The sequence below is a fragment of the Micropterus salmoides genome, unplaced genomic scaffold, assembly GCF_014851395.1.
Source record: "Micropterus salmoides isolate LMB-PRFRI ecotype aquatic unplaced genomic scaffold, ASM1485139v1 Ms_hic_scaffold_12, whole genome shotgun sequence".
NCBI classification, from domain to species: domain Eukaryota; kingdom Metazoa; phylum Chordata; class Actinopteri; order Centrarchiformes; family Centrarchidae; genus Micropterus; species Micropterus salmoides.
The window spans coordinates 8,104,641-8,131,540 of NW_024040263.1; the positions used below are offsets into that span (position 1 = coordinate 8,104,641).

The 26,900-nt window shown below is 42.1% G+C and overlaps 2 protein-coding genes across 3 annotated transcripts in view; one reads left to right on the top strand and one right to left on the bottom strand.

Moving 5' to 3' along the window:
- Positions 1–16,050, top strand: part of frem3 (Fras1 related extracellular matrix 3) — a 28,588-nt gene extending 12,538 nt beyond the window's left edge. Inside the window, 23 exon segments of the mRNA XM_038713147.1 lie at positions 2,953–3,099; positions 3,828–4,058; positions 4,193–4,318; positions 4,619–4,836; positions 4,838–4,871; positions 7,664–7,813; positions 7,898–8,107; positions 8,978–9,175; positions 9,260–9,424; positions 9,779–9,961; positions 10,086–10,216; positions 10,631–10,789; positions 10,883–11,186; positions 11,279–11,410; positions 11,509–11,840; positions 12,321–12,513; positions 12,615–12,719; positions 13,050–13,177; positions 13,278–13,412; positions 13,804–13,930; positions 14,047–14,234; positions 14,325–14,471; positions 14,549–16,050. Of these exon segments, the coding sequence (XP_038569075.1) occupies positions 2,953–3,099; positions 3,828–4,058; positions 4,193–4,318; positions 4,619–4,836; positions 4,838–4,871; positions 7,664–7,813; positions 7,898–8,107; positions 8,978–9,175; positions 9,260–9,424; positions 9,779–9,961; positions 10,086–10,216; positions 10,631–10,789; positions 10,883–11,186; positions 11,279–11,410; positions 11,509–11,840; positions 12,321–12,513; positions 12,615–12,719; positions 13,050–13,177; positions 13,278–13,412; positions 13,804–13,930; positions 14,047–14,234; positions 14,325–14,471; positions 14,549–15,118 (4,313 nt within the window). The 3' untranslated portion in view covers positions 15,119–16,050.
- A 120-nt stretch (positions 16,051–16,170) lies between these two features.
- On the bottom strand, positions 16,171–25,479 carry smarca5 (SWI/SNF related, matrix associated, actin dependent regulator of chromatin, subfamily a, member 5). Of its 2 annotated transcripts, XM_038713149.1 has the most exons (24): positions 25,216–25,478; positions 23,780–23,902; positions 23,522–23,688; positions 23,325–23,425; positions 23,118–23,218; positions 22,810–22,989; positions 21,911–22,066; positions 21,679–21,810; positions 21,456–21,524; positions 21,169–21,278; positions 20,850–21,076; positions 20,443–20,564; positions 20,157–20,309; positions 19,912–20,044; positions 19,664–19,812; positions 19,438–19,560; positions 19,240–19,347; positions 18,993–19,106; positions 18,010–18,132; positions 17,764–17,896; positions 17,559–17,677; positions 17,163–17,375; positions 16,964–17,074; positions 16,171–16,563 (listed from the first exon to the last, which is right to left on the bottom strand). In XM_038713149.1, exons 1-24 carry the CDS (start codon positions 25,285–25,287, stop codon positions 16,498–16,500), a joined length of 3,105 nt encoding a protein of 1,034 aa, XP_038569077.1. In that variant the 5' UTR covers positions 25,288–25,478; the 3' UTR covers positions 16,171–16,497. The 2 variants fall into 2 exon arrangements, with proteins under 2 accessions (XP_038569077.1, XP_038569076.1); XM_038713148.1 differs by having other exon boundaries at positions 19,240–19,560; positions 25,216–25,479.
- Positions 25,480–26,900: the final 1,421 nt, after the last annotated feature.

A 26,900-nucleotide genomic window follows, 5' to 3' on the forward strand; every position in this document is an offset into this window, starting at 1 on the left:
GGTCCAGGGTTGTGGAGTACAGCTGTCACTCTGCTCCACATAATCTGGGATTCTGGCGGGAGGGAAGGTTTCATGGGACAGAGAGAGAGACAGACAGACAGACAAAGACAGAGAGACGGAGTGAGATCTTTGCTTTGAAGCTCTTGAGCACAACCAAAAAAATATTCCACTTCTTAGAAAGGCTGAGGAGGCGCTAGGAAAAAGAGACACATATGAAAGTGACAATTTTAACAACACTGACAGTAGTTATTCTTGACAAAAGTAACCACCTGTACCGCTTAACAGCACCTGTTGACCACGCAGTGTAATAAACCTACTGAGTGAATGGGTCATGGAAAATGGCAGATTTTAGTTATTCACTGGTTCTTTGATAAAATGTGCAGCGGGCATTCATTTAATTCTGAAGGTTATTTGCCTGTCAACAAAAAAAGGAAACATAATTTGACATTGAAGGGTTATTACTGACCATGAAAATTGCAGTTTCAGTAACACAAAATGAGCAAACTATCAGCTGATGAAGCTTTGGAAGATTTCCAGTAAGAGACCTTGTGCTCATAACTGTCTCAAACAAAAAGGAAATTTAACTGTTAAAAAACAATAAAAAAATGTGCCTAAAAGTGTTGCCGTTAACGGTAATGTTGAATTTCATAAAATCAATGTTTGTTCACGCACCACAGGTGTTTGTTATTCAGCACAATATAGTTTATAGTCTGTGAAATACCTGTGCAAAGGCTGTGTTCTTGTCTCATTCATAAAAAACCCATTGTTTTACTCCTTGTAGCGATGCAGAAACCTAAAGCTGCCCGACTGCTCGATGCCAAAACAGAGGCAGCTTTTTGTCTCTGCCATGTTCATTTGATAATCCTCGATGATAGCCACTGACTAAGCTTCTCCTCATAGCAGTTCTAAATAGGGCCGGCTGCCAGGACACACTTTCTCCAGCACAGAAACAATCTGATTATTGAAGTTTGTCAACTTGGAACTTGGAACTTTACATCAGGCCTCAAGAAGGAGTTTTCTAGTTGAGATGAGGTTTGATTCCTTCTTGCTTTAGGAGTTTATACATATCCACCAGAATACAGTTACTGTGTATAGTTGTTTCTGCACAGAATACAACACAGTCACAGTGTATGTTTTCTAGATTTATGATTTTATGCATGTACTTTAGAAACACACAAAGAATTTGAGGCGAGCAAAAACAAACATGATACATGTTTCCTGTATTTTTAGCCATGACTGTTGGAAACCTGAGCATGGAGCATGGTCAAGGGTGGCTGTGCCCACTGCGCTCTGCTGCTCCATGTCGCCTGTTTTTAACAAAGCATGGGCTTGCATAGGTGTGGAGAACTTGCAATAATGTGTCTGTCTGTGTGTGGCACAGGTACTGCGATTATGTGATTATTAGTCTATATTGGGGAGCAGACAGAAAAGGGCCCTTATGTTTAGTGTCCCGTCTTTACATTTTCTGGGTAATTAATGCCAGTGGCGATGTTTTGAAGTACTATCATTGTCTTGTTGCATCCAGTTACATCAGAACACACGTCTGCGTTGTGGTCAGTGTGGTTCTCCACTGTTGTGACTCGGCCTGGTTTTGGCTTTAGTGTTGACATGTGGGTGTAAGGAAGCGGCCCCTTTCCCATCCTGAATACCCACACTCAATCCCCCAGTGTTTTCATTCTCCCCAGTCACACAGCATGAAGACTGCAGCCTCTTTCTTTCTCACTGAGGCAAAACTGAGCTCAATGCTGGTTTATTGTGTGGACAGGCAGAAGCTCCTTGCCATTGTTCTCTGTACACTTTTCTTTCACACTACTTTGACAGGTATAATGTTCTGTTCACCGTTGTGTGTTATCATTTCTGAGGTGTGTATCACATGTCAAACATTTTCCTATTTTTAAAAATAGAAATACTGTCCAACCAAACTGCTGATCCAAACCACTTTCCTCTGACCCCATGAAGTTCCCTCATTCCTCTAAGCGTCTTTAGCAGAGATAGGTCGACATGGGCGCCATCAGTGTGACCAACCGTGCAAGACTAAAGAGAGAAAGACCTCTCAAACTTCCCTGATCCAATGAACCCACTGAGCTTGACCCCTTTCACATCAAAAGTCACAGGTCACCTGCCTCGTCTCACTGAAAGATAAGACATTAGGACCTTTCTGCTGTTAAAAAAACCATTCAGATTATGTAGCAGAACCCATAATCTTAAATATCTCTGAAGCAGCCAGTATCAAGTCAATGACCAAAACTGAGCTGACAGTTTGAGGGATTACATAAATCATGAGATAGTATGGATTAAGGACAGGATTGGGTCTAAAGTTGTGGATCAGTGGCAGGTGACTGTGCTTTTGATGATTTGTGTAGAGCGTTTTGTTCAGATCTGCCTCTTTTATGATGATAAAGATGTACTACATCAAGGTCATAAATACTGCTTATGTGGCAAAACCAGACGTATGTCTTTGAGGTCACTAATGGGACAAAAAGAAACCTCACTGCTCTCTCTGCCCTAAAAATCCCCCTGCTCACACTTAAACTTGACAGAGCGTGGCCACGAAGGCAGAATAACAGGAGGCCAGTTCATTAAAGAAGTTATACTATGACAGAATTTTTCCATTAGCAGATCATGTAAATGTATGTTTGTACGTGCCCTATTGACGGTTGAGAATTTGAAAGGGCATTAGGTAGAGGTGGATAAGAATCAGAGGAAATAAGAAGTCAACTCTTCAAGTGAAGTGAGATTTAGGGAAGCCCTGGTATTAAGTTATCATGTTTCCCTTCCAAAATTAAAATGCCCCTTGGATTCCTTGTCTCCATGAGCCCAGAGCTGATTGCACTTTATATGCCTCAGTGGCTCCTAACATGAACAAAATAGGTTATTTCTTTATTGTATTGTGCAGCGGAGAAGGTCTTGCAAGTAAAGTACTGGTGCAATGAGCTTGTTTCTGTCTTTTAGGTGGAAACAAACTAAAGCCGCAGCCATTCCGGCTCAACTGGTCCTGGATCTCTTTGGAGAGGGAATACTATTTAGTGGATGAGGACGCCAAATTCCTGGAGGTGACGCTTAAACGCAGAGGCTACCTGGGGGAAACCTCCTTCGTCAGTAAGTGTGGACAGCCATTTGTGTCATAGGTATCATCAGAATTTCTGTAGCATTTCTGTTACCTGTCAGCAATTGATATGAAGGATGTTGACACTGAACAACATGACCTTATTACACTGACAATTTAACAAAGAATTATTTCCCCTTTAACTGTTTCCTTAGAACGTATTATGTTATTTATGTGCCATTTCAAAGGCCAGCCCTGCTATAAAAAAATCAGCATAACCTTCTCATTTAGGAATTATACGGATTCATCCAAAGCTGTCCCCACAGTTAAACTGAAGAAAACTTAAGGTGCAAATCTTTTGTGTTCTTGTTTGACCGGTGCTCCATTTCCTCTCTTGTCTAATTGAGAGCACATATAACCTTTCCCAGCAAAGGTCACAAGGAAATGTCAACATGCTGGTCTGGTTTAGCAGTTACACGTGCAGGCAACAGATTTTTAACAACACATTATAGCTAGCACTTCTGTCTTTGAAGATGCAAGAGGATTGTAAACGAACAAGCATGCCTATAAAAAAAACAGTACAGATTTTATCCAAGTATAAACCCAGGAAAAAATGTATGTTGACTTCTGTGGTTTTTAAGGTAGAAAACGTTCACCTTCCCTACAGCATGTGAATCATGATGTGCATTGTTTGAATACTGGGATTTGAAAACTGAAACACTGGCCTAAAATAGTGCTCTCACAACTTAGAGCTCAAACCATGTACAACCTTCGCCCTCAGGTATTGCCACCAAGGATGGAACAGCTGAGAAGGACAAAGACTTCCGTGGCAAAGCCCAGAAGCAGGTCCAGTTCAACCCCGGCCAGACTACAGCAACCTGGAAGGTGAAGATTTTCACAGACCAGGAGTTTGAGACCTCGGAGACCTTTCAGATACAGCTGTCAGACCCAGTCATGGCTGTGCTGGAGTTTCCTGACACCGCAACAGTGGAGATTGTTGATCCTGGAGATGGTAGGGATCTAATAATCACGTTATGTGAACAGCACCGTACCACCATAAATGCAATCGTTTTAATTAATATACTTAAATAGATGAGAGCATTTCTTACATGATTACTCATCAGCTGTGTTTCTCTTCCAAAACAGAATCGACTGTCTTCATTCCTCAGGCAGAGTACAAGATTGAGGAGGATGTTGGAGAGCTGTTAGTGCCGGTGCGGCGCTCTGGAGACGCCAGCCAGGAACTCATGGTTGTTTGTTACACTCAGCAAGGTGAGATGAACCTGTTTGTAATTATTATTGTCTTTTAAAAGAAAGGGTGGCAACTTGAGTATGAATAAGTATGAATTAAGTATGGAATTTCAAAAGTTTGGAGATTACATATGAATAATAAAACTTTAGGCCGAATAGTCGAATAATCTACTTTTATTTTTCCGATTTATTTTTACTGTTCTATTTATTGCAACTGAAACAACAAATCCTTCATGCTGCTAGCATCCCTACCACAGGGATATTGAGGTTTCACGACAACGTTTAATCTCCTGTCCTCTCTCTGTTCCAATAATTCCTCAGCCACGGCCACTGGCACCATACCCAGCACCGTGCTGTCCTACTCTGATTACATCACCCGACCTGAGGACCACACCAGTGTGCTGCGTTTTGACAAGGATGAACGAGAGAAAGTCTGTCGCATCATTATTATTGATGACTCCCTGTATGAGGAGGAAGAGAGCTTCAACGTGAGCCTCAGCATGCCCATGGGCGGCCAGGTGGGCGCCAATTTCCCGGACCGCCAAGGTCACTATATTGGCAGACAGCGATGATGGTGAGTGGAGTCGTTTTTTATCTGTAAAACTTATAAAGCAATAGTGTTAACTGAGCTTGTTCTGTTGAAGTAACACTTTTCTCACTCCTGCAAACTTGTGTGTGTCTGGTGAGTTTAGCAGACAGATAGAAGGATGTACTGCATATATACTGTTTATTGATAGAAGCAGTGCTGTTTAGACTACACACTGCCAACAAACCTACACATAATTTAAAACTGTACACCACTAATCCACCAAAGGTGCACAGGCGCCACAGTCAGGACAGTCGCCAAAATCATAGCCCTTGATACTGAACTTGCCTTAATAGCTTTACAGTACAATTGAGGTCCATTGCCCTTCCTGTGCCTGGTGTAACTGCTTTATTTACATATTCTGTCTGTCCGTGTCTGTCTGTCTGAGTGTTACAAAAACGGTGACAATAGACAGGTGTTGAGAGGGAGAATGGCGGCCTCAGTGAATGTTATGCTACACTGTAGCCTGTCTGAGAGATGAAAGGGCTTTAAACCTCAATGTGCTCCTCGAGAAACCCCCTGTCCTCATTGGCATTCAGGGGAGCTCAGGGGAAACAAAGGGCACCCCTTTGTCTGCAGGGAGCAAAAGGCAGGTGGTGGAGAGAGAGGGACTATTGTGCAGGGAGTCCAAATGACTGGCATGTTTTTACTCTTTCAGTTTGATGGTATTCGGGTCCACGTTGCCTGTTTCTGTTAAAGATATTAGGCTTTTCACCTTGAGAAGGAATATAAATAACAAAGTGGTAGCCCTCAAATTCTTAAAATCCTTGTCTTTCTTTTGCAAACAATAATATTAGACTCATTTGTCTTCCTTAGTGACAGACCTGCTCACAGAGCAAGCATCCCTCCCAACCAATTTGAAACAGGAGTACAATTGATCTTTATGTATAAATAATCTGCGTGCATTCCCAGACATGTGAAGAGACAAGAGAAGACTCCTCACTGCAAACCTCTATTGTGGTTCTACTTCTTGGTGGGTCCTGAAGTAACATCCCACCATAAATCTGGATCATTGTGTTTGTGTGTGTGTGTGTGTGTGTGTGTGTGTATATGTATGCTTGTGGGTGTAAAACCATCTGCCTGCCTGAGTAAACTTGTGGTTTGGACTCTCGCCAATATCGGGCCTCCATTGTTACTGTATTTGTCTGGCTCTTCCTCCCACTGATCTTTAAGGTTGCCATGTTGGCACCCCCCCCCCCCCCCCCCCCATCCTCCCTGGTACTAAATAGCTGGTTTGGAGGCCGAAAGGCATTGAAAGCATGCCAGAAATCCTTCCTTTAGCATCAGTTGTCTGTTGCAGCATCTGTCAACTTCTAAATAAACCCAAGATCTGCCAAATCGGCTCGAGCACCAGAAACTGAGAGCAACTTGATTGTGAAAACGGACTTGTTTTAGCCAATGGTCTTCATCATGTTCATCATCACCCAACACTTTCACAGAATGAAAATAATACATAAAAGACATCTGATCATTCTAAAGTCACATGATTGTATACCAAACTCTTATTGCCACAATGGTTTGATGACCCTAATGATGGCAAGGAACCAAAATGCTTCAGTTTTAAAATAAGGGTATGTATTATAGATTATAATACAAATGAATATCTTCTAATACACCTGGAATACAATTATTACTATAACTGTAAATTTGATGAAAAGAAACTGATATACAACACAATTTTTTAAAAATATACCGGGCGAATGTCCATGTTTTGGCCATATTTACAGTTTATATGTTCACTTTTATTGGTAGCTATCTTTAAAACATTATTTCTCTCCATACAACCACGTTCCAAATAACATAAAGCTTCCAAAACATTGAAATATTGATAAAAACAGTCAATATTCCTGTGACCTAAAGCACTCCCATGCTTAACAGGCCACAGAACATCCTATAGGGCTGAAAATCGATCACCTGCCCGATTTCAGGCAGATCCGGTACTACTTGGTTATACTAATTACTATTTACAAACCCTTTGTAAAGGGGACCCTATTTGAAAATAGTACTGTAAGTTACACTGCAAATGGCTCTGCTTGAACATTTTCTCTCTTTTTTGTCTTTTAGTTTATAGTCCAAAAAGAACTTAAGGCCCAAATTGGCACCTCTATCAGTTGATTTGTAAGAGCACTGGCTGGACAGAGTGTGATGAAAATATTCTTAATACATAAGTGAGGAGAGATGAATTGATAATGTGTTCAACAGGTTTGAATTCTTGCCCTCTGCCTTTGCAAAGTGTATGGTTGCCTCTCTGTCTCTGCCAAACCGTCGCCATACATCTTATCAGCTGCTCTGTCATCAGAAACTGCAAACATCCCTTCACTCGTCCACACACAAGCACACGCCTTATTCTTCAGGTGTAGCCTCGGCCCTTTGGCATTGAGTTCAGACAGAGCTGTCTGGATTTAGATAAGTGGGGGAGGAAGGTTGAAGGAGAACAGGATAAGAGGGATGACAGCTCTCTTCCTGTGCTGCGTCAAAAATGAGGTACTCAGCTATTTATGTCAATTTGTCCCTGAATCTGATCGCAAAGCTGCAAAATATGTTGTCTAAATATATTCAGAAATTAACCGCAAACATCCAAATGCCCATGCTTGATTGAAACCTTATGTTCGTCTGTCCTTCTAACAAGAGACCTTTGTTTCAACAAACAGCAAAACTGATTACTGAATACAATATCCAGATAATGGCAAAATGTCATGTTATTTCATGTTGCTGCTGGGAATTTAAACCATGTCTGAATCATTTCCTAATTGAACTCTGATTATTCCCAAATCCCACAGAGCCCTCGCTGTATTTTGGGGAACCTGAATATGTTGTGGATGAGAGTTCAGGCTACGTTGAGGTAAAGGTCTGGAGGACAGGGACTGACCTGTCCAAGACGGCCACTGTCACCGTCCGCTCCAGGAAGAGCGATCCTGTCTCTGCAGAAGGTAAAATCAGCACTTCAACAGAATCAACAGCATTTTTGATCTTGCATTACAGTGTTAGTTCATGGTTTCCTTTGTATCTGGCAGCTGGACTAGACTACGTCGGCATAAGCCGCAACCTAGACTTTGCTCCTGGAGTGACAATGCAGACATTTAGAGTGACCATTCTGGATGATCTGGGTCAGCCAGAACTGGAGGGGCCTGAGACCTTTGACCTTGTATTGCGGATGCCCATGAATGCTGTGCTGGGAGAACCAAGCAAGACCACGATCACAATCAATGATACATTCACTGACTGTGAGTGTCATGAACACATTCCAAAGCACATTATGAGTAGTATGTTCAAGCCTATTGTAACTTTACAGTATATATATATATATACACATTAGGGGTGGAGGAAAAAATCGATACAGCATAGTATCGTGATATTTGCCATGGCAATACTGTATCGTTACACGGATGCCAAGTATCGATATTTTATTATATAAATTGCAGATGGGAGTTTTAACTTATTGGTACTAGAATAATAAAATCTATTGCTTTTTTAGTCCACTAGAAAACTTGACAGGACCATATAGAGGACTGAAAAAGTGATATGAACAAAATGTACAAAATGTATCTTTTTAGATAAACAGATGTTGACAAAGTTTGACTTTAGGGACCTAATTGGAAATTGGAAAAAGGTAATAAATTGTATTTTATCTCAATATATTTAAAATTGCAATAAAATCAAATCGCAACATAAATATCGTGATAATATCGTATCATGGGGCCTCTGGTGATTCCCACCCCTAATATAAATATATATATATATATATCACATTTTTATCCCTCTATATAGCAGAAAACACACTATAATATAGTTGTTAGAGGAAATAAGTCCTTTGTAGGTAGGTTTAAAATATCCTGGTTGATGCCCTGGTATGGGTCTAAAGTGGTTTTTGTACATTTATAAATAACTCATTACATTGACTGTTTATAGACTTGCCTCTGATAAATACAGTACATTATTAAACATACACCCTTATATGTGTTTATGATATTACAGTGTGTTATAAGCCATTTGTTAAATGTTTATACCGTATACTAAAAAGGGGAGAACAGTTGACATAAATTAAACTCAAACACATTGAGACTTTTATAACAAATTAATTACTGTCTTCACAGTGCCGAAGGTTCAGTTTAAGGAAAGAAGCTACAAGGTGGATGAGTCTGATGGGGAGGTAACAGCCATAGTGTACCGCAGTGGAGACATTAACCTCATGTCCACAGTGCGCTGTTACACTCGCCAAGGCTCTGCTCAGGTCATGATGGACTACAGTGAAAGACCCAATACTGACGCGTCAGTCATCACTTTCTTACCAGGTGAGCCCTCCCCCTCCCCCTTAATCTCTCCTTTTCTCTGTATCCTGCAGCACCTATCTGAGTATATTAAACCTGTTTCTCCAGGTGAAACTGAGAAGACGTGTGTGGTAAGCCTGATGGATGACTCCGACCACGAAGAGGATGAAGAGTTCCGCCTCATCCTGGGAACTCCCAAGAGCAAGTCTCCATACGGAGCTTCTATCGGGGAACAGAAGGAAGCGCTGGTCACAGTCACAGATGTGAAAGACAGTACGTACTTTAATATTTTTTAATTACATAAAAAGCCAATATATTCAAAATAACCTAAAGAATTGCAGTAGCCTATAGATAAAATCAATGGGATTGAAAAATGTGTGTGGGTGAAAGAAATTGCTCTCGTCTTGCTTAAGAACTACTGCTGAGATGCCCTTGAGTTGCATCATAGAAACTATAAAGATAGATCTGACAAAGCTAAGTATTTTACTGCATCTCAAAAGATGGAATTGCCAACAACCGACTACAGCCAGGAGCATTTTTTGTTTTGTGTTCTTGTGAACTGTAAGTTTGAGAAAATGTCTTTGGTGTTTCGGCTCATGCGTAATTGTAATTTTCTTCCTGTTGTAGAGCCCATTATCCGTTTCTCTGAGATCAAGTACAGCATACGTGAACCTCAGGTCAAAGGTAACGTGGCTATAGTGAAGATTCCTATCCTGCGTGTCGGAGACACCTCTAAGGTGTCAGTGGTGAGAGTCCACACCAAGGACGGCTCTGCAACCTCCGGAGAAGACTACAACCCGCTGTCAGAGGGTAAGAACCTGGTTTAGTGGCTGCACAGTGACACAGTTGCTTGCAAAGTGCCTGTTGATATAAACTCATGTTGGAGATATGAATGATTTTGGTCATTGCTCACTTCACTGTCTCTGTGTCTAAGATGTTGAGTTCAAGGAGGGTGATAAGGAACACTTTGTGGAGATTGAGATCCTGTATGACGGTCAGCGAGAGATGAGAGAGGCCTTCACTGTACACATGAAGCCCGATGACAACATGGTGGCTGAAATACAGGTGATACAAAGGCCACACGGCATACGCACAAACAAATATAAACCAGTAGCAAGTCCTATATGTGCACACGTACAGTGCTGCATATCTACACACGTGAGCATGCGCCCTGTCATGTCAGCCTGTGTTAAAATAGCCAGGCAGCTGGCATTGCTGTCAGCACGCCTGAACCACAGGGTCTTATAAAAAGCCTTTCCCTCTGGAATGAGATGCTGAATGTCCCAGCAGAGCCAAACAGTAGACAAATCTATAAACAGAACTGCGACATTCAACCCATATGCTCTACATCAGGCATGTGCCGCTCACAAGACAAATTCAAATATGTTAGGTATCAATATTTAAGGAGGATAGAATGAAATCTGTTAAAGGTGAAGTATGTTGACAGTCAGCTAATGTTGCCTTTCCTCTTCTTGCCAGATGAACAAGGCCATCGTGTACATTGAAGAGATGGACAGCGTGGCAGATGTAACCTTCCCTGCCGTACCCCAGGTGGTTTCCCTGCTCATGTATGATGACACAGCTAAAACCAAAGAAAAGCCCCACCCGCCCAATGGATACCCCGTCGTGTGTGTGACGGTAAGTGTAATGCTTCTGCTGCTTTTGACAGCCACACACACCTCCAGATTTCTTAAAAATTTCAGTTGCCATCTGTCTTGTCATCTCTTGCAGGCTTGCAACCCTAAGTACCACGACTTTGACAAAACCGGTTCCATCTGCTCTGCGGAGAACATCAACGATACTCTCACACAATATCGCTGGCTGGTCAGCGCCCCCACGGGGTCAGATGGAGTGACTAGCCCCATGAGGGAGGTGGACACTAATACTTTCTTCACCAACACCAAGTCCATCACTTTGGATTCCATCTACTTCCAGGCCGGCTCAAGGGTTCAATGTGCCGCAAGAGCCTTCAATGCCAATGGAGATGCTGGCTTGGAGCTGTCCAGCCCCATTGTTGCGATTAGCAGAGAGGAGGGTGAGCGAAGAATTGATGGCACATGGGGGGCGGCCTAAAATGTATGCTCAGTATAAAGTTCATTGGTTTAACTGACATTTAACTCTTTGCAGGTTTGTGTCAGCCTCGTATCCCAGGTACCGTTGGAGCTGAACCTTTCTCTGCTAAGATCCGCTACACCGGTCCAGATGACCCAGACTTCCCCAACCTCATTAAACTGACTGTCAACATGCCTCACATGGATGGTGAGCAGTAAACATTTGTCGCAACCTTCGATATAGTCATTGTTTTTAGTATTCTAGACAAAGACTCAGAAAATTACCAAGCTTTTCACTTTCAATAGGCATGTTACCAGTGATCTCCACAAGACCTCTGTCCAACTTTGAGCTCACCCTGAGCCCAGATGGCACACGTGTGGGCAACCATCGCTGCTCCAACTTGCTGGACTTCAATGAGATCCAAACCGGCCACGGCTTCATCACCGATGCAACGAAGAACCCTGAAATCATTGGCGAGACCTCTCCCTACCAGTACAGTGCGATCATGCGCTCAGCCAACTCTCTGCGCTTCTACAGAAACCTTAACTTGGAGGCCTGCCTCTGGGAGTTCACCAGCTACTACGACATGTCAGAGCTGCTGAATGACTGTGGAGGCTCCATAGGCACTGATGGACAGGTGTGACAAACATAAAAGCAAAAAATACAGAGAATCAAACTTTCTTATGGCTCAGTCACACCAGCCTGTATTGATCAGTGGATTCACCCCCTAGCAACTCAGCTTACTAGATTACCAGTTAGTTAGCACGGATAGCTTTTACCCCCTGTTCAAAATCTCTTTATGAAATGAAATGACAGACAATCCAAATTTTAAAAAATGGGTGGATTAAACAAACCAGTACAGAGAAAATAAAAAGAAGCTCTGTGAGCTATTGTGATGGACAGCGCTAGCGTGTTCTTGGCCGGCTAGTTTGTATGTTAGCTTGCCAGCTGCAGTAGTTTTTCTAGCGCTGTGTAATCGACAAACCTGTAGAATCACACATTTTGCAACAGTGTGCAGATTAATTTTACTATGCCACTTTGATGTGACCAGGCCTTTAATCCTACAGGTAAACTTCCTACATTATGAATGACAATGTCTGATTTATCTCTTGTTTAGGTGCTGAACCTGGTCCAGTCCTACGTCACACTGCGTGCACCTCTGTTTGTGTCCTACGTCTTCCACTCTCCCGTGGCTGTGGGAGGCTGGCAGCACTTTGACCTGCAGTCAGAGCTTAAACTCACCTTTGTCTATGATACAGCTATTCTGTGGCAGGACGGCATTGGCAGCCCACCTGAAGCTGAGCTACAAGGTGTGTTCTCAGACCAGTGCTGTTCTCTGCTGGTACAGAAGGGGGAAAAAAATCTAATTCATTTGCAAAGTGCAGTAAAACTTTGTTTTCTCTTCTAACAGGAGCCATGTACCCAACCAGTATGCGTATAAATGAGGAGGGGCGTCTCGTGGTCAACTTCAAGACAGAGGCTCGCTTCAGGGGACAGTTTGTTATGTCTCATCCAGGTAAGAGAGTGGCGCCCACAAACTCACATGAATCCCATAAACCCAATCCAATGTGGTTGTTCTATAGAGCGGCCTCCTATTGGATTACCCCACGGTCCACATAATCTCTTCATCTATTTCTGGAGTTCCACATTAGGGGTCTTTCCTGTGTGAAAGTGGCAGAGATGATTTCAGCAAATGTCAAAATGACCCTGCAGAGTTTAGGGTTAGGAAGCAAGTGACACAAACAATGTAGTAGGTCACTATAAATAAAAAGGAAGACACATTTGCTAGGTCTAGTTTGGACAAAATGCAGCTTTAAACATTTATGACTGTACACATGTTTTTTAGGAACCAGCGTGTCATCCATGGTGATGTGTGCTGACCACCCAGGGCTGACCTTTACTCTCACCCTGGTCAGGACTGAGCCTACTTACAACCAGCCCATGCAGCAGTGGAGTTTTGTCTCAGACTTTGCTGTAAGGGGATTTGCAATCAAAGTTTGCCAGCTGTGGTGAAATGATTATAGATTTCATAGACAGTCTTGGCATTGTTTCCATGTTTCTGTGTGACATCTAGGTGCGAGACTACTCTGGGACCTATACAGTAAAGTTGATCGCCTGCAGTGCAGCACCCAATGGGGAGTTCAGTATCCCGCCTGTCTGCCACCCAAGAGAGCCACTTACGTTTGACATGGACATTCGCTTCCAGCAGGTTAGCTTGGATATCCTGACACAAATCCTCTGGCATTATTTAGTTCTGGAACATTATAGTCAGGTCTAAAGCCAAAACACATGTTTTTATTTAAGATTACACTGCAAAAGGAAAGTTTGAACAATCATTAACACTTTAATATAAGATTAATGAGGTTTACTTATTTCCAGGGCAGTTACATTTGTTAGGACAAGCTTAACATTTTAACCGGTTCAGGATCATTTTTCATGAAACATGCTGATGATGCCAAGGAGCCAGGTTCTATTAGCTCACCCTAATGGCAGCTTCTCAATACATTTCCAACAGAATAATTACATGTTAAGATGGGTGCTTTTTGCCATATCTGCCCAGAATCTGTTGCGTGCATGGTAACCCTTGTTTTGCATTCCAGGTGAGTGACCCAGTTGCAGCCGAGTTTAGCCTCAACACGCAGATGTTCCTGCTGTCCAAGAAGGAGTTGTGGTTGTCTGACGGCTCCATGGGCTTTGGAGAAGGGACTGATGCTGCTTTTTCAGAGGGTACTACAACACTGCCACCTAACGGGTTTTAGTAAACATTACAGCTGATGACAATTAACCATCTGAGAATCCCTTGTTGAAGTCCCACTTAGCATTTCATCTGTTCTTTGCTTCAGGCTCCACGATCTATGGTCGTGTGATGGTGGACCCAGTCCAAAACCTGGGTGACTCCTTCTACTGCAGCATTGAGAAAGTCTTCCTCTGCACTGGAGCGGATGGCTACGTTCCCAAGTACAACCCAACTAACAAGGAGTATGGCTGCCTGGCAGATGCTCCCTCTCTGCTTTACCGATTCAAGATCCTGGTAAGATACAATGAATCCACAAGAACAACACTTGGGTGGGTCTACAAAAGAAAGAGGCCATTTCTAATTTCTGCGTGTGTTGTTCTGCAGGACAAGGCACAGCCAGAGACTCAAGCTTCAGCATTTGGTGATATTGACTTTAAGGCCACACTTGCTCAAGACACACCTGGAGGTTTGCCTTTGGTCAGACAACCAGGATCAGATGGCTTCACACTCTCCTCATCTCCACTTTTCCAGGTCTGTATCATTCTCAAAATACAGTACATTTATGAATTGTGATAATTAGACTCAAACATGTTGTGTTTTTTCTGCAGGTGGCTGCTGGTCGGGAATGGTTCATCCACACTATTTACACGGTCCGCTCCAGAGAAAATGCCAATCGCAACATTGGCAAGCGCAGTGTGGAGTACCTGCATCACAGTGTGTCCTCTGTTGAGAAGCCCGAGACCTCCAACATGGCCAACCAACGCCAGCGCCGTGCTGCCCCTACTTTCTCTGACTCTGCTCTGACCCAGGACATCGGTGTTGAAAAGAACCGGGGAACCAACATCCAACACATCGCTCTGGACCGAACAGACCGCATGGTTGTGAGCCAGCGCCAGCCTTGGTCCCCTAACCGTGACCCCCTCCTGGAGCGCCCCCTGCTGGAGAGTTCTGGCAGAGAACCGGCTGACACCTCCACCGTGCCCATGTTAGTGGGCCTCGCAGGTCTGATCCTCCTTGTGTGCCTCATCGCCACCATTGTTCTTCTGCTGCTGCGGCGCAAGAAGAGGGAAAAGAAGACCCAGTTCCCTCCTTACACCACCTCCTCTTCTTCTGCCTACAATGGCTACAGCCAAAGCCCAGCGAGCATGTGGAGCAGCCCAGATAGCTCTGAGGTCTAGATTTAGACCACCCTCCACCATTGTGCCTTAAAAGCCCAACTCTTCTAGCACTGAGTCGCCCAGTACAACCTGTGGACAGCACAATATGTCAGTGTTGAGGCCTACACGTAGATAATGCACCAGAGTTTTCAGAGGCTTACTGATCTCTGATCATGGTTAGTTCTTGCTGTAATGTACTGTAGGTTTCTGCCTTTTTTGAATCATGGATGTACGTAGAAGCCTCTCAATGATTCACCTGCTTCATTGGTTGCAAAGTTGTAAAATATCCCGCTTTATCCAATGTTTGCAAATGCATGAAAATCCAAGTTTAGTAAATGTAATTATTTAACGTGAGTAAACGGCAACCGCTTTTAAAGTTTAATGACAGAAAATGTGTTATGTTCCTCCCTCAAAAATAACTAGTTTAAGTTTTTTTTATAACTGTAATTCACTGTGTTCCTTATTTTGTTCTGTGGAGAATAGAGCAAGATGGACTGAATGATAGTTGAAGCTGACCTTAATGAATGATTATGTGAGAAGTGATTTTTAGTATTGGTATTTCACTGTTGTGCTTTAAAAAGCCTGCAGTAACACCACCAATATAGTGTAATTACAGAAATTTACTTTTTTCCCCAGGTCAATGTGGCTGAAATCAGATGCAAAACTTCTGTGTACATAACAATGTAGGACTATGAAAAAAAAAAAAAGGTAGTATTACACCCTGGTGAAACTTGAACTATACGTCTTTCTGGTTTGTTGATCAAGTCCTGAGAAAAAACAAACAACTGCAGTATAATAGGAAAAAAAAAATAAAAAAAGTTATTTTACAGGTGACAGTATATTTTAATGTGCCAACTGTTAGTAGACTTTTATGGCTTATTAATTGTTTGTCAATTTCAAGAGTTTGGTTATATGTACACTTCAACTGCCAAATATAAATGTTCTTTTTTGAATCAGTGTTTTATTAACCAGAGTACACACATTTTTTAAAAAAAAGGGGGGGGGGGGCGTTTATTTGTGATGTTCAAAAGACATTTTCTACTTCACATAGGAACAAACGTATTCTTAAAAAAAAGGGTACATATTGTTTCGAGCAATGGAATGTGGTACAACCAACAGGCATAAATACATTTATTTCAATTTAGTACTAGTAAAAAATTAACTAGCAAACAAAAAACTAAACCAGCACAGCTGCAGTGTTTAGCTATGTGACAACAAGGCAGGCTTGTAAAAGATCCCTTCCTTAAAACTAATACCAAGAGATCAGTCCATCAGAGGGTTTCACACAGTACATTATCACAGCCTGCAAAACAGACAGACACTAGGACTAATGACACCAGAGCTGGCTGCCGCTTTCAAATTCTGACACTGTACGAAGTAGATTCACACTGCGATCAGCTTCACAACTTGAGCTTTTTCCTGCGTCCACGACCATCAGGGGTTCCCTCTGACTTTCGTTTCTGGGCCTACGTAAGAGGAGAAAACTATTATTAGGAAAGTTCACAAGTAGCAGCACAAAAGTCAATGTCTACCAGACAAAGACAGGGCTGAGTAGCAAAACCAAAACTTACACTGAATGCCTGGCCAGATTTGTAGTCTTTAATTTAGTATTTTATTTTGGCAAAATTGAAAAAGTTATTGTGAGTTTAGAAAAATGTAACACTTTTAGGAATGAAAACATATTTTCCCACAAATTTTCAATGTAATTATTGTTGTGAAACCACGTAAATCATATCAGCACTGGCATCAAAAAAATTAAAACAATACCCAGCCCTAGACAAATATTATTTTGAATTTGAACAACTCAGTTAGCATCAATAACAAAAGCGGTTTCTTTCTGTAACATGGGATGGATTTTTAACTTACTGAGCCACTCTTTGGGCCCCGTTTCTTTTTCTCAGCCTTCTCCCTCTCCTCCAGCTCCATGTTCTCTCTCTCTATCAGTGTAATCAAGGTGTTACATCGCCTCTGGAGCTCCTACACACACAACCAAAGTTTAACTTTCAGGAAACATTTGCACAAAAAAAAAACACAGGAGAAATAGTACACAGAAGCCAAAATGTACCATGGCAGTCCTGGATTTGAGGAACCAGTCGAAGCGGAACTGGGGTGAGTTGCGGATGCACTGACGCAGCTCGTCGTACACACTCTCCTTGTCGAAGCCCAGCTTGTGAAGCATACAGATAAGGAAGCGGTCCTCCTCCTCTGTGTAGTTTTTGCCTTTGTTGGTGCCATAGGAGATACGAAGCTGATGGAAGGGAGCCTTGTAGCGACCAATCTGGGCAAGGAGATGAGAAACATATTGAGGGACCATTAATTAAATCAGGAAGAGAAGACGATGTGATGAAGAGATAATTAAGCGATCAGATTTAGAGTGTAAACGTTTAACACACAGCTTAATGAGACAAAGCTAATTAGGTGATTTAAATGGGAAACGAATAGCCAAATGGTTGACAGCTACCTTTGAATCCAGTGCTTTCTTAATGCTAATTCTTCTCTGGATCCTGGCCTCTCCTCTCTCTATCTGGGCCATGATCTTCTCGATATCCTGCAGCTCATTACAGCGCTCCCAGAATACAGCTGGAGGGACAAACACAGACATAAATTCACCAAATATACAGAGAAGTGAAAAGTTTGTGTTGCCTGTGAAATAGAGGATAAATTACCAGAATATTCCATGACTTCTTCTGGAGTTTTTCCCTCAACCTCTCTGGCAATGTTTTCAATATCATCTCTTCCCCACTTCTCGTTGGCTTTGATGAACTGATTAAAGTCACGTTTGTTCCAAATAGTAAATCCCTGCAATGAAGGTACAGTTGATCAAAATATGCACAATCTATATCCAGACGCACGACATTTCATTTTGACATGCAGCTGTAAATTTGATTGCATTTTGTGAGAATAATCAGTACCTGCTGTAGCAGGTTCTCCTTCTCCTCCAGTTCCTCCTCTGTGAGAGCCTCAGCCTCATCAATCTTAGCCTGCTCTTCTTTCTGGAGCTGGGCCGAATTTGGCATGTCTGGATTACGGGGAACCTAAAGACACACATTCACAGACCAACTTAGAGGCGTTTCAAAAGACATTCCTACTTCAAGAAGATTTGGACAAATAATGTCAGGGCGAAATGTAGGCACAAAAGTCACTTTTCCGGGAAAGAATTCAGAAGATTCAGTATATCACAGGCAATCCAGATAAGCCACTCGGTGACCTGCTTTCGCAATTTCATTTATAGGTAGGTATATAACAGACCTGTATTTGAAGCCATATGCCTAGTGGAGTTTTTTTTATTTGAGCCATTTTGTAGTTCTAGAGCTGCCTGATGCTGAGAGCTAACCTACGTATGTAATGACAACTAAACACATCACATGAGGTGAGACAGGGAAAGACAGTAAGGTATGATGTGTAGTGAGCTGATGCTGCAAGAAATTACAAAACCTCAGAGGATCAAGGTGAAACGTAATAGCAAATAGAGGCCTATGGGCCAAATCTGGGGAAAGCAAATGTTTTCTCTTTCATTGTTTAAAACATTTGTACGATTTCCCATTAATCTACCATAGATAATAATGTAAATACAAGCCTTGTATAAATAATATAATAAAAAAAATATGGCCTATGGTGGCTTTGACGAGAGCGATATAGTGACCATTTCTGGTTAAACAAAAAGGATCTTACTAAAAAACGTCTATTTCATTATGTCATTAGATTCTTGTAGTAACAATCTGAGGCTGTTAGTGGCCATAAAAAAAGCCCTTTGGTGGATATACTTTGACGGGGCGCAACTGCCCCGGGGCGCAACTGCCCGCAAGGATTACGCAGCAGCCCTGTTTCACAACTGCTGACTGCAACTTGCTCACTCAATACTGAATCTATTTCTCATCTGAAAACATAATTGTACCTTGTAGCCAATGGTCTTTCTGTAGAACAGAATTTCCTTTTCTAGAAGCTCGAATAGACGTGGAGGGAAGAACTGGAAGTCCTGGACATTTGGCTGCTTGGGAGGACGGGGAGCCTGGGAAATGGAGTCAAACAAACAAATGTTATGCCATAAGCAGGATAACATGCCATCAATTATCAAGAACACTGTAATTACACATTCTGCTGCCTTATATGCTAAGGGTGTTTGTAGAGTGAGCAGTCCCTACCTTGGGTGCTTTGGGCTCACTGACTCGCAGAGCTTCTCTGAAATAGGCATCCACGGCATAATTGGCTTTCCTTTCTCTCTTGGGTGGCTCGATCCAGTTGGTAATGACCTGAATGAAGAAGCAAAAAGGCGAAACAGGGTAAAGACTCAAAAGGTTCATGTTGTTCATGTTAACGACTGAACACTGAAGTCTTTTTACCTTCTTCTTCTCTCTATAATCTTCTCCTTCAAATGTGTACACGCTGCTGTTCTCTGTGTCCATGGTGAAGTTTCTCAGAGTGCTCTCACCCAGTGAAGACAGCTTCTCCTTCATCTCCATAGTCTAGTAAATGACAAGATCAGACTGTTAATGTTAAGGCAAATATGACAACTAAATGCCAACAAAAGCATTGCGCGTGGATTTTCTCTGATGCACCCACACTCACCTTCCTTTCACCTCTCTCCAGGATCGCATCAATGTCATCGTCTGTGATTTCGCTCTCTTTGGAGGCAAACACATGTGTGGCACCGTGGCGGATGATGGACAGCATCTCATCCTTACCCAGCTTGTTTGCGCTCGGATCCACGAGTCTTCCTGTTAAAACAAACACAAGACGATTGAGTGGCTTACTCAAATCTCTAATTACATTTCTCTGAGATCCATTCTGTAAGTAAGACAGGGAAGATGAGTTACCTTGCTGGATGACAATGGAATCCAGGCGTAGTTTCATCTCGGCCCTCTCCACAATCCTCTCCTCCACTGTGTTTTCAGTGATGAAGCGAAAGACACGTACCTGCTTCTGCTGACCAATTCTGTGAGCTCGGTCCTGAAATTAAATGACAAAGCTAATAAAGCCCCCTGCATCTGAAATCAAAGTTATACGTTACCCTTACAACTGAATAAGGAACGCAAGCAGTTCAGTACTTTGGAGTACAAACCATGGCCTGAAGGTCGACTTGAGGGTTCCAGTCAGAGTCGTACAGGATGACTACATCCGCTGTAGCCAGGTTGATACCCAGTCCTCCAGCTCTGGTGCTCAACATGAAGATGAACTTGGAGCTGTTGGGCTCATTGTATGCGTTGATCGAGATCTGAAGAAAAGAAAAAGATACATGAAAATGAGATGTATTTTTTGACAAACTCATCTTATGGCTTCCTCCATGGTATTCAATTGACCTAAATTGCTCATTTGACATCTTCTTATTCAAGATGTGAGAACCACACCTGTCTCTCCTCGTGCGGAGTCTGGCCATCCAGGCGACAGTAGCCATAGTTCCTCCACATGCAGTAGTCCTCCAAGATGTCCAGCATCCTGGTCATCTGACTGAAGATGAGCACACGAGAACCTGGAAAGAATTCAGAAGTACTTTAACTGTTTGAAATAATCTATTAAATGAATACATAATGTTTAAACTAAACTAAGGCCTTATAATTGCGTATTTTAAGATTGTTGCGTTGGTACTTTTACTTAAGAATACTAGTAAAGAGAACTTCTTCCACCACTTATTAATGAGAAATACAGGTTGATATCTCAATATCCTACATTGTAACAATTCTGTAATTGAAATACTATATATAAAAAGATCATAACAATACATTCTCCTGAAATGAGAGCACAGACATCTACATACCTTGCTCCTTCATCTTGGGTAGCAGCTTGTCCAGCACCACCATCTTGCCGCTGTTCACCACCAGGTGGAGGTCAGTTGTGTAGGGGGGGCCAGGTTCGGCCCCGTCGAACAGGTACGGGTGGTTGCAGCATTTCCTCAGCTGCATGAGGACGTTCAGCAGACGCATCTTGTCCATCTTCCCCGCCGAGTTCAGAATGTCAATGTCCTTCATCAGAATCTTTGTGTACCTGATGGGTTGTGACACGAGTTGACATGTCAGTATCCAGGTCATTTCAAGCGGTGTGGAACAAAGTAGAAAAGCTTAGCCAAGGATGCTTACCACTCTCGCTGCATCTTACTCAGGCCCACGTACATCTTGATCTCTTTTTTCGGGAGCAGAGTCTTCTCTACGTCAGCTTTTATACGACGGAGCAAGAAAGGACGCAGAACCTACACAAAAAAAAAGAGGCAGGTCAAGCGTGCTTCAACCCAAATAATGAATATATATTTATATTACATATATTAAAAATCAAAGAGGATGAAAACGCATTACTGCCAGAAGGCTTATTTAAGTAAGACACCTTAAAGAGAACTTGAAATTTGACACGAGGGACATTTAATACATACGGTGTGAAGACGTTCGACCAACTTCTGATCACCCAAGCAGTTGTTTGTGTCAAACCAGGAATCAAAGTCCTTTGGGGAAAAAAATGTAATTAGTACCAGAATACAGAACACTAAATAACCTAACTACAAACACATCTTTACAACTAAGGACTCCAGCTTGTAGGTGGGTTTATCTCCTAGTGAAATTCCCTGTTGATCTTGTGCATTTCAAGGGGATTCTTACGTCTGCTGAGTTAAAGACGTCTGGCAGCAGGAAGTTCAGCAGAGCCCACAGCTCATGAAGGTTGTTTTGCAGGGGTGTTCCAGTCAGCAACAAACGATTGGTGGTCTTAAATTCTCGCACAATTTCTGACAGCTATGGGAAACAAAAAGGCATTTTCCCTCATTAGGCAACCTTGTAAAACAGTGGTTTTAAACGTATGTACATTTCCATTTTACTTCAGAAGCTGTCTGACCTTTGATTTCTCATTCTTGATCCTGTGGGCTTCGTCAATAACCAGGTATCTCCAGTTGAACTTCTTGAACACTGCCTTTTCAATGATGAGCATCTCGTAGGATGTGACACACACATCCCATTCTCCAGGCAGCAGCACATCTCTGATCAGGGCAGTCTGAGATTGAAGCAAGAACATTTACTTTAGTTTTTTTTCAACCAGCAATGCTTTGCTTAATTTCGGTCCAAAGGGTACAGCATGTTTGTCCCTGAAAGAATAAGTGCAGTTTTGGATAGACTAGACAGTATCTACCTCAAAAGTAATCTTGTACATGATGCTGCTGACAACTATAGTGTCCCCCCCACCACCCTCTCTTGCCTTCATACATACAGTACAGTCAGTGAAATCCATTTTAAATGCACAGTTTTGATGAGATATATACGATACATACATCCAATACTGACTATAGCCCAGAAGGAAAACAAATGAAATGATCTAAATATTGCTGAAAATCAAACTGGTGTAACTTAGAATAAATGGAATTTATCTAACTCTTGCATCAGTTATTCTGGCCTGTGTCCATATCATTAAACCCAAACCAGAAGTAATTTCATCGCTTCGAAATATTAAATCCTTGCCAGTATAGTATACTTTGAAAGAGCAAAGTGTACTATTACAGTCATCAGCCAAATTGGCAGTCAACGTACTGCACTGATGTGATAAAAAATGCTGATTCTGCACAAAAAACCTGACTTGCAAAGTGAAAACTAGGGCTACTATGCTAAGACGCTTGGCCAAACTAAATTTCCATTGTAAAACAAGCACATTAAAATCAAGCATATGGCAAGTGTTACCGAGTAAAATATCATTGAGTATTTACAGTTACATTTGGCTTGTCGCAATATTCTGACACAGCCTACCCTCTGATCTCTGTCTCCGATCAGGCAGACTGCACGGAGTGAAGGCACCCATCTCTTGAACTCATTCATCCAGTTGTAGAGGGTGGACTTGGGCACCAGCACCATGTGGGGACCAGGGATGTTTCTGTAGTGCTTCATGTAACCCAGCAGGGAAATCGTCTGTAAAGTCTTCCCCAAACCCTGAGAGGCAGCAGAGTGCGTGTGAGATGGAGCAGTACATGTGAATACAACACTACTGTAACACAAAAACATTTCCCACTCCTCTTAAAATGCAGAGGGAACAGTTTTGACTCTGAGAAAGTACTGACCATTTCATCAGCGAGTATGCCGTTGATGCCGTTCTCATATAAGGAGATGAGCCAGTTCAGACCGCGGACCTGATAGTCTCTCATTTTTCCCGTTTTGACGTCTAGATGAGAGACCAATAAAAAACCCTTAATCATCACTTCTGCTCATCAGATATAGTTGCCACGTGCCTTCCTCTCAAGCCTACTTAAAAACAGGTAATTGCTTACAGGAAGGAGAATCATCGAAGCGAGTGCAGACATTGGTAGTCTTCGTGCTCTCGCTCAGAAGCTCTTCATCCTCCTCTTGCTCTGTGCGCCGATGGCGATTGCTGTCAAACACAGAAAGGAAACAATATGTCATAATCACAATGGAAGTAAACTTTACTAAAATGAAATAAATCTGCTTTGTGTGGACATGGACTCACTCTCCCGCAGAAAGCAGGTTCTGTTTCTCATCTTTCTTAATGCGAGGGCGTCCTGGCTTCATCTTCAGGGGCGAGGTGGGGGTCTTCTGTGCGGCTGGTTGGATGAAATGAGCAAACAACTCTGTTTGCTTCAACAGGTATTCAAATCTGTTGGTCCGGTCTGTTTGCTACATACACAGGAAGACAGTCTTGTTAACTTATTTATTCAAGAACAGAGCAGCGAGCCGATAATTTAAGCTATAGAAAAAGTGTCCTTACCACTTTCTCTTCATACCCCGGATTAGAATCTTTATTTCTGGATGAGGAGGGGGATGCATCTTGTCCATCAGGCCCGGCATCTGAAGATGACTCTTTTCCAGCATCTGAAGAATCAGACTTCTCCTGAGGAGAAAACAAAGGCAAACAGAAATCAGTCTTGTTTAGTGGCTATCCTTTGATTTTTCCCCACAGCAGCAGATAGAAACAGACTAACAGTCCACCAGCTCTGTTCTGGGATGCTCTCTGGACAATACAGAGGAAATGGGAGAGGGTTCACATGATGGAATAACTATTGGCTATCATGGACGCCATCTCCCAACCTCCGCTACATCAAACTTTAGACACGCTGGCTAGCTCGTTCACCTTGCTGAGTGTTAAGGAACACTACTGAAAGTCTTTTGTCTCTGTTGCTGAAAGCCAAAACACTGTCAATCACAGTACTCATTTCACTCTGTTTTTGCTGCATTTCACGCGGCTAACACTGCTTTTGGCAGAGACCACACACACTTCACCCATCACCCAATTTGATTCCCTCAAATGCAATTTTTATTTTAAATGCATTCTTTGTTTATTTGTTGTTAATCACTACTTTCTACTACTGTCGCAATCCATGTTATGTTACTATTATCATGTACAGTATTTAGTAGCCTATTTGTTATTTTAATACTTTTTCTATGTAAAGTATGTGATCATAAAGCAGTACTGTAGCTTTTTAAGGTTACTTATTTAAACTAGGCATCCGTTTTTGTACTTCTGCTGCTGTTTTACCTAGGTGGGATCAATAACGTTTATTTCATTTGATGTTATTGTAACTGTTGGGCTGCACACATGAAAACCCCCTTTCATTTTTTAGGATTTTAAATCAAAAATCGAAACAGCGAGCAGGCGAATCGATGTTGCAGGCAGGCAGCGCTACAGCAGCATCCATCGTCGCATACAAAAGCCGCTGTCCCACTGAAAACAAAGACGCGGACGGGACAGCTGAGCGGGGTGCTGTTCTTTACCAGTTTCCACGAGGTTTATCAAAAACCGGTCACAGTTACAAGTAACTCACCGAGCGAATCTGGCCTGGGAGTAAACAAAAAGCACGCTGGGACTTGGTGGTTGGCTAGCGGGGCTAAGCTAGTCGTATGAGCGCTTATGAGCCCGGCTGGCCTTGTTGCTGCTCTGTGCTGTAACGCTAGCTTCAGTCCCGAGTGAATGGGACCGAGCTGCTGTTGTCGTGAGCTAATGATAGCGCCGCCGCGGCTAGCTAACTAGCTCAAACAGCCCGCATTAACATTGACAAAGTGAAAGTTTAACGTGAATATGAGGGACATGTAGGTAAAAGGTGGTGGTTTTCAGAGCCTGACACTTGTGTGGCAGGTTTGTGAAAGATGTATGTGGTGCTGAGAGGAGACAAAACCCATTTAAACCCATCTTAACATTAACATTACCTCCGCTCCTCCGGCTTCTTCAAGTTCAGTCTGCTCTTCCCGCTGTTCCTCGCAGTTTGCGCTTTCGGACATTTTTGTCGAATTTCTTCCTCAATCCGGATATATCGTCCGTTGTTTTGGTGCCTTGTGTGATCCCGTACAAGAGCCGTTTAAGATTTTCCGAACTTTCTCTCGTGAAATGACAACTATCCTGTTGTTTATAATGAAAGACACACCGGTTGGTCACAAGCAGCACGTTCGCGCTAGGAAGATTTTTCTCGAGCACCCGCGTTCACTGCGCTCTATCGCGAGACTTTGTCATGCTGGATTCACTGACAGTTTCGTAATTAGGTTAAAATAGCGGGGTTTTGTTTTTGTTTTTTTCTTCAGTTTGTTCAGTTGATTGTGATTAGCGTTGGCTTTTTGCTACCAGTATGTGTAGTTAGTCAATTTGTCTGAATGAAACCATTTTTATAGCGCAACCTACAGCAAGTAAATAATAACATCAGTGGAAAATGCAGCAATAACACAAATTGTCAAGTATGTCAAAACCAGTTCCAAATCCTTGGTGGGATGCTTGCTGGACCACATTAAACCATACCACATAATCAGTCTAAAAGTAAAAAATATCAGTGCATAAATCCTAAAATTACTTAATTATTTCACTGTGGAGATCATTTTATTGCATGCAAGAACCAAATTCTTTCTCCTATTCTTGCACAATAAATGTGCTCTATTGATTGAGTTTGTTACATTTGCCAGGAAGATAATTATTTCACTAGTTTAAAGTCTGAATTTGGGCTTTGTTTAAAAAGTGACATTGTTAGTATTTACATATTATACTTTACTGTATAGTTAATTTGGGTAAAATGTATGTATGTAAACATTTTAAAGTTGTGTTTCCTGTGCATCCAAAATAAACTGCTGCGATATGTATATTAATTATTTTCCACAGGGAGTGATTCCCTATTTGTACCCCAGTGATTACAAGAGTTTAGTCCACAATAACGTTTTTAGTTTTTATAGTTTTTAGAAATTTAAATAGTAATAATCCTTTCTACCTATTCTGTAAAAGCCTTTTGGGGGGCGTTGTCCCTAAAGTGATTATGATGGCAAGTCCAAATCTGTGACCGAGAGGCTGATTTAAATCATCTTTGCAGTTAATAAAATGAAATAAACTTGGAAAAAGAATCTCCTTTTTTGGTTATTTGTCCTGCTGTACAACATACCATGTCCACACTGCACACTTTCATCCATTCTTTCTTTCACATGCTGAATGTGTTATACACAATAAAGATGTATACCACATCATATTATTGTAGTTGTTTAATTTATTTGAATAATATTTCATACTAAACACGTGGGCCTACTTTATACTTTACTGTGTCTCTGCACCATTGGCTTTGCAATTTAAAAAGAAAAGAAAATACACAATTGTCATTAATGCGTTTAAGGAAAAGATAGAATCTCTTTTACCAGGACATTAATTTTCAGCCAAAAACCAACTTCATCCGAGGCCTCCAGATGATATGGACGAGGAGTATTTGAATGCAGCACACAAAATGGACAGAAACGGCTCAGGAGTGCCCACATTTCTTAATTAGAATTCGACTACATTTGAAAATTGTCGTCTAAAACGTTCAAAAAGATCGTTCACGGAGAACAGCTGCTTTCATTACTCAAAATTCAACAGCTGCGCAACAGGC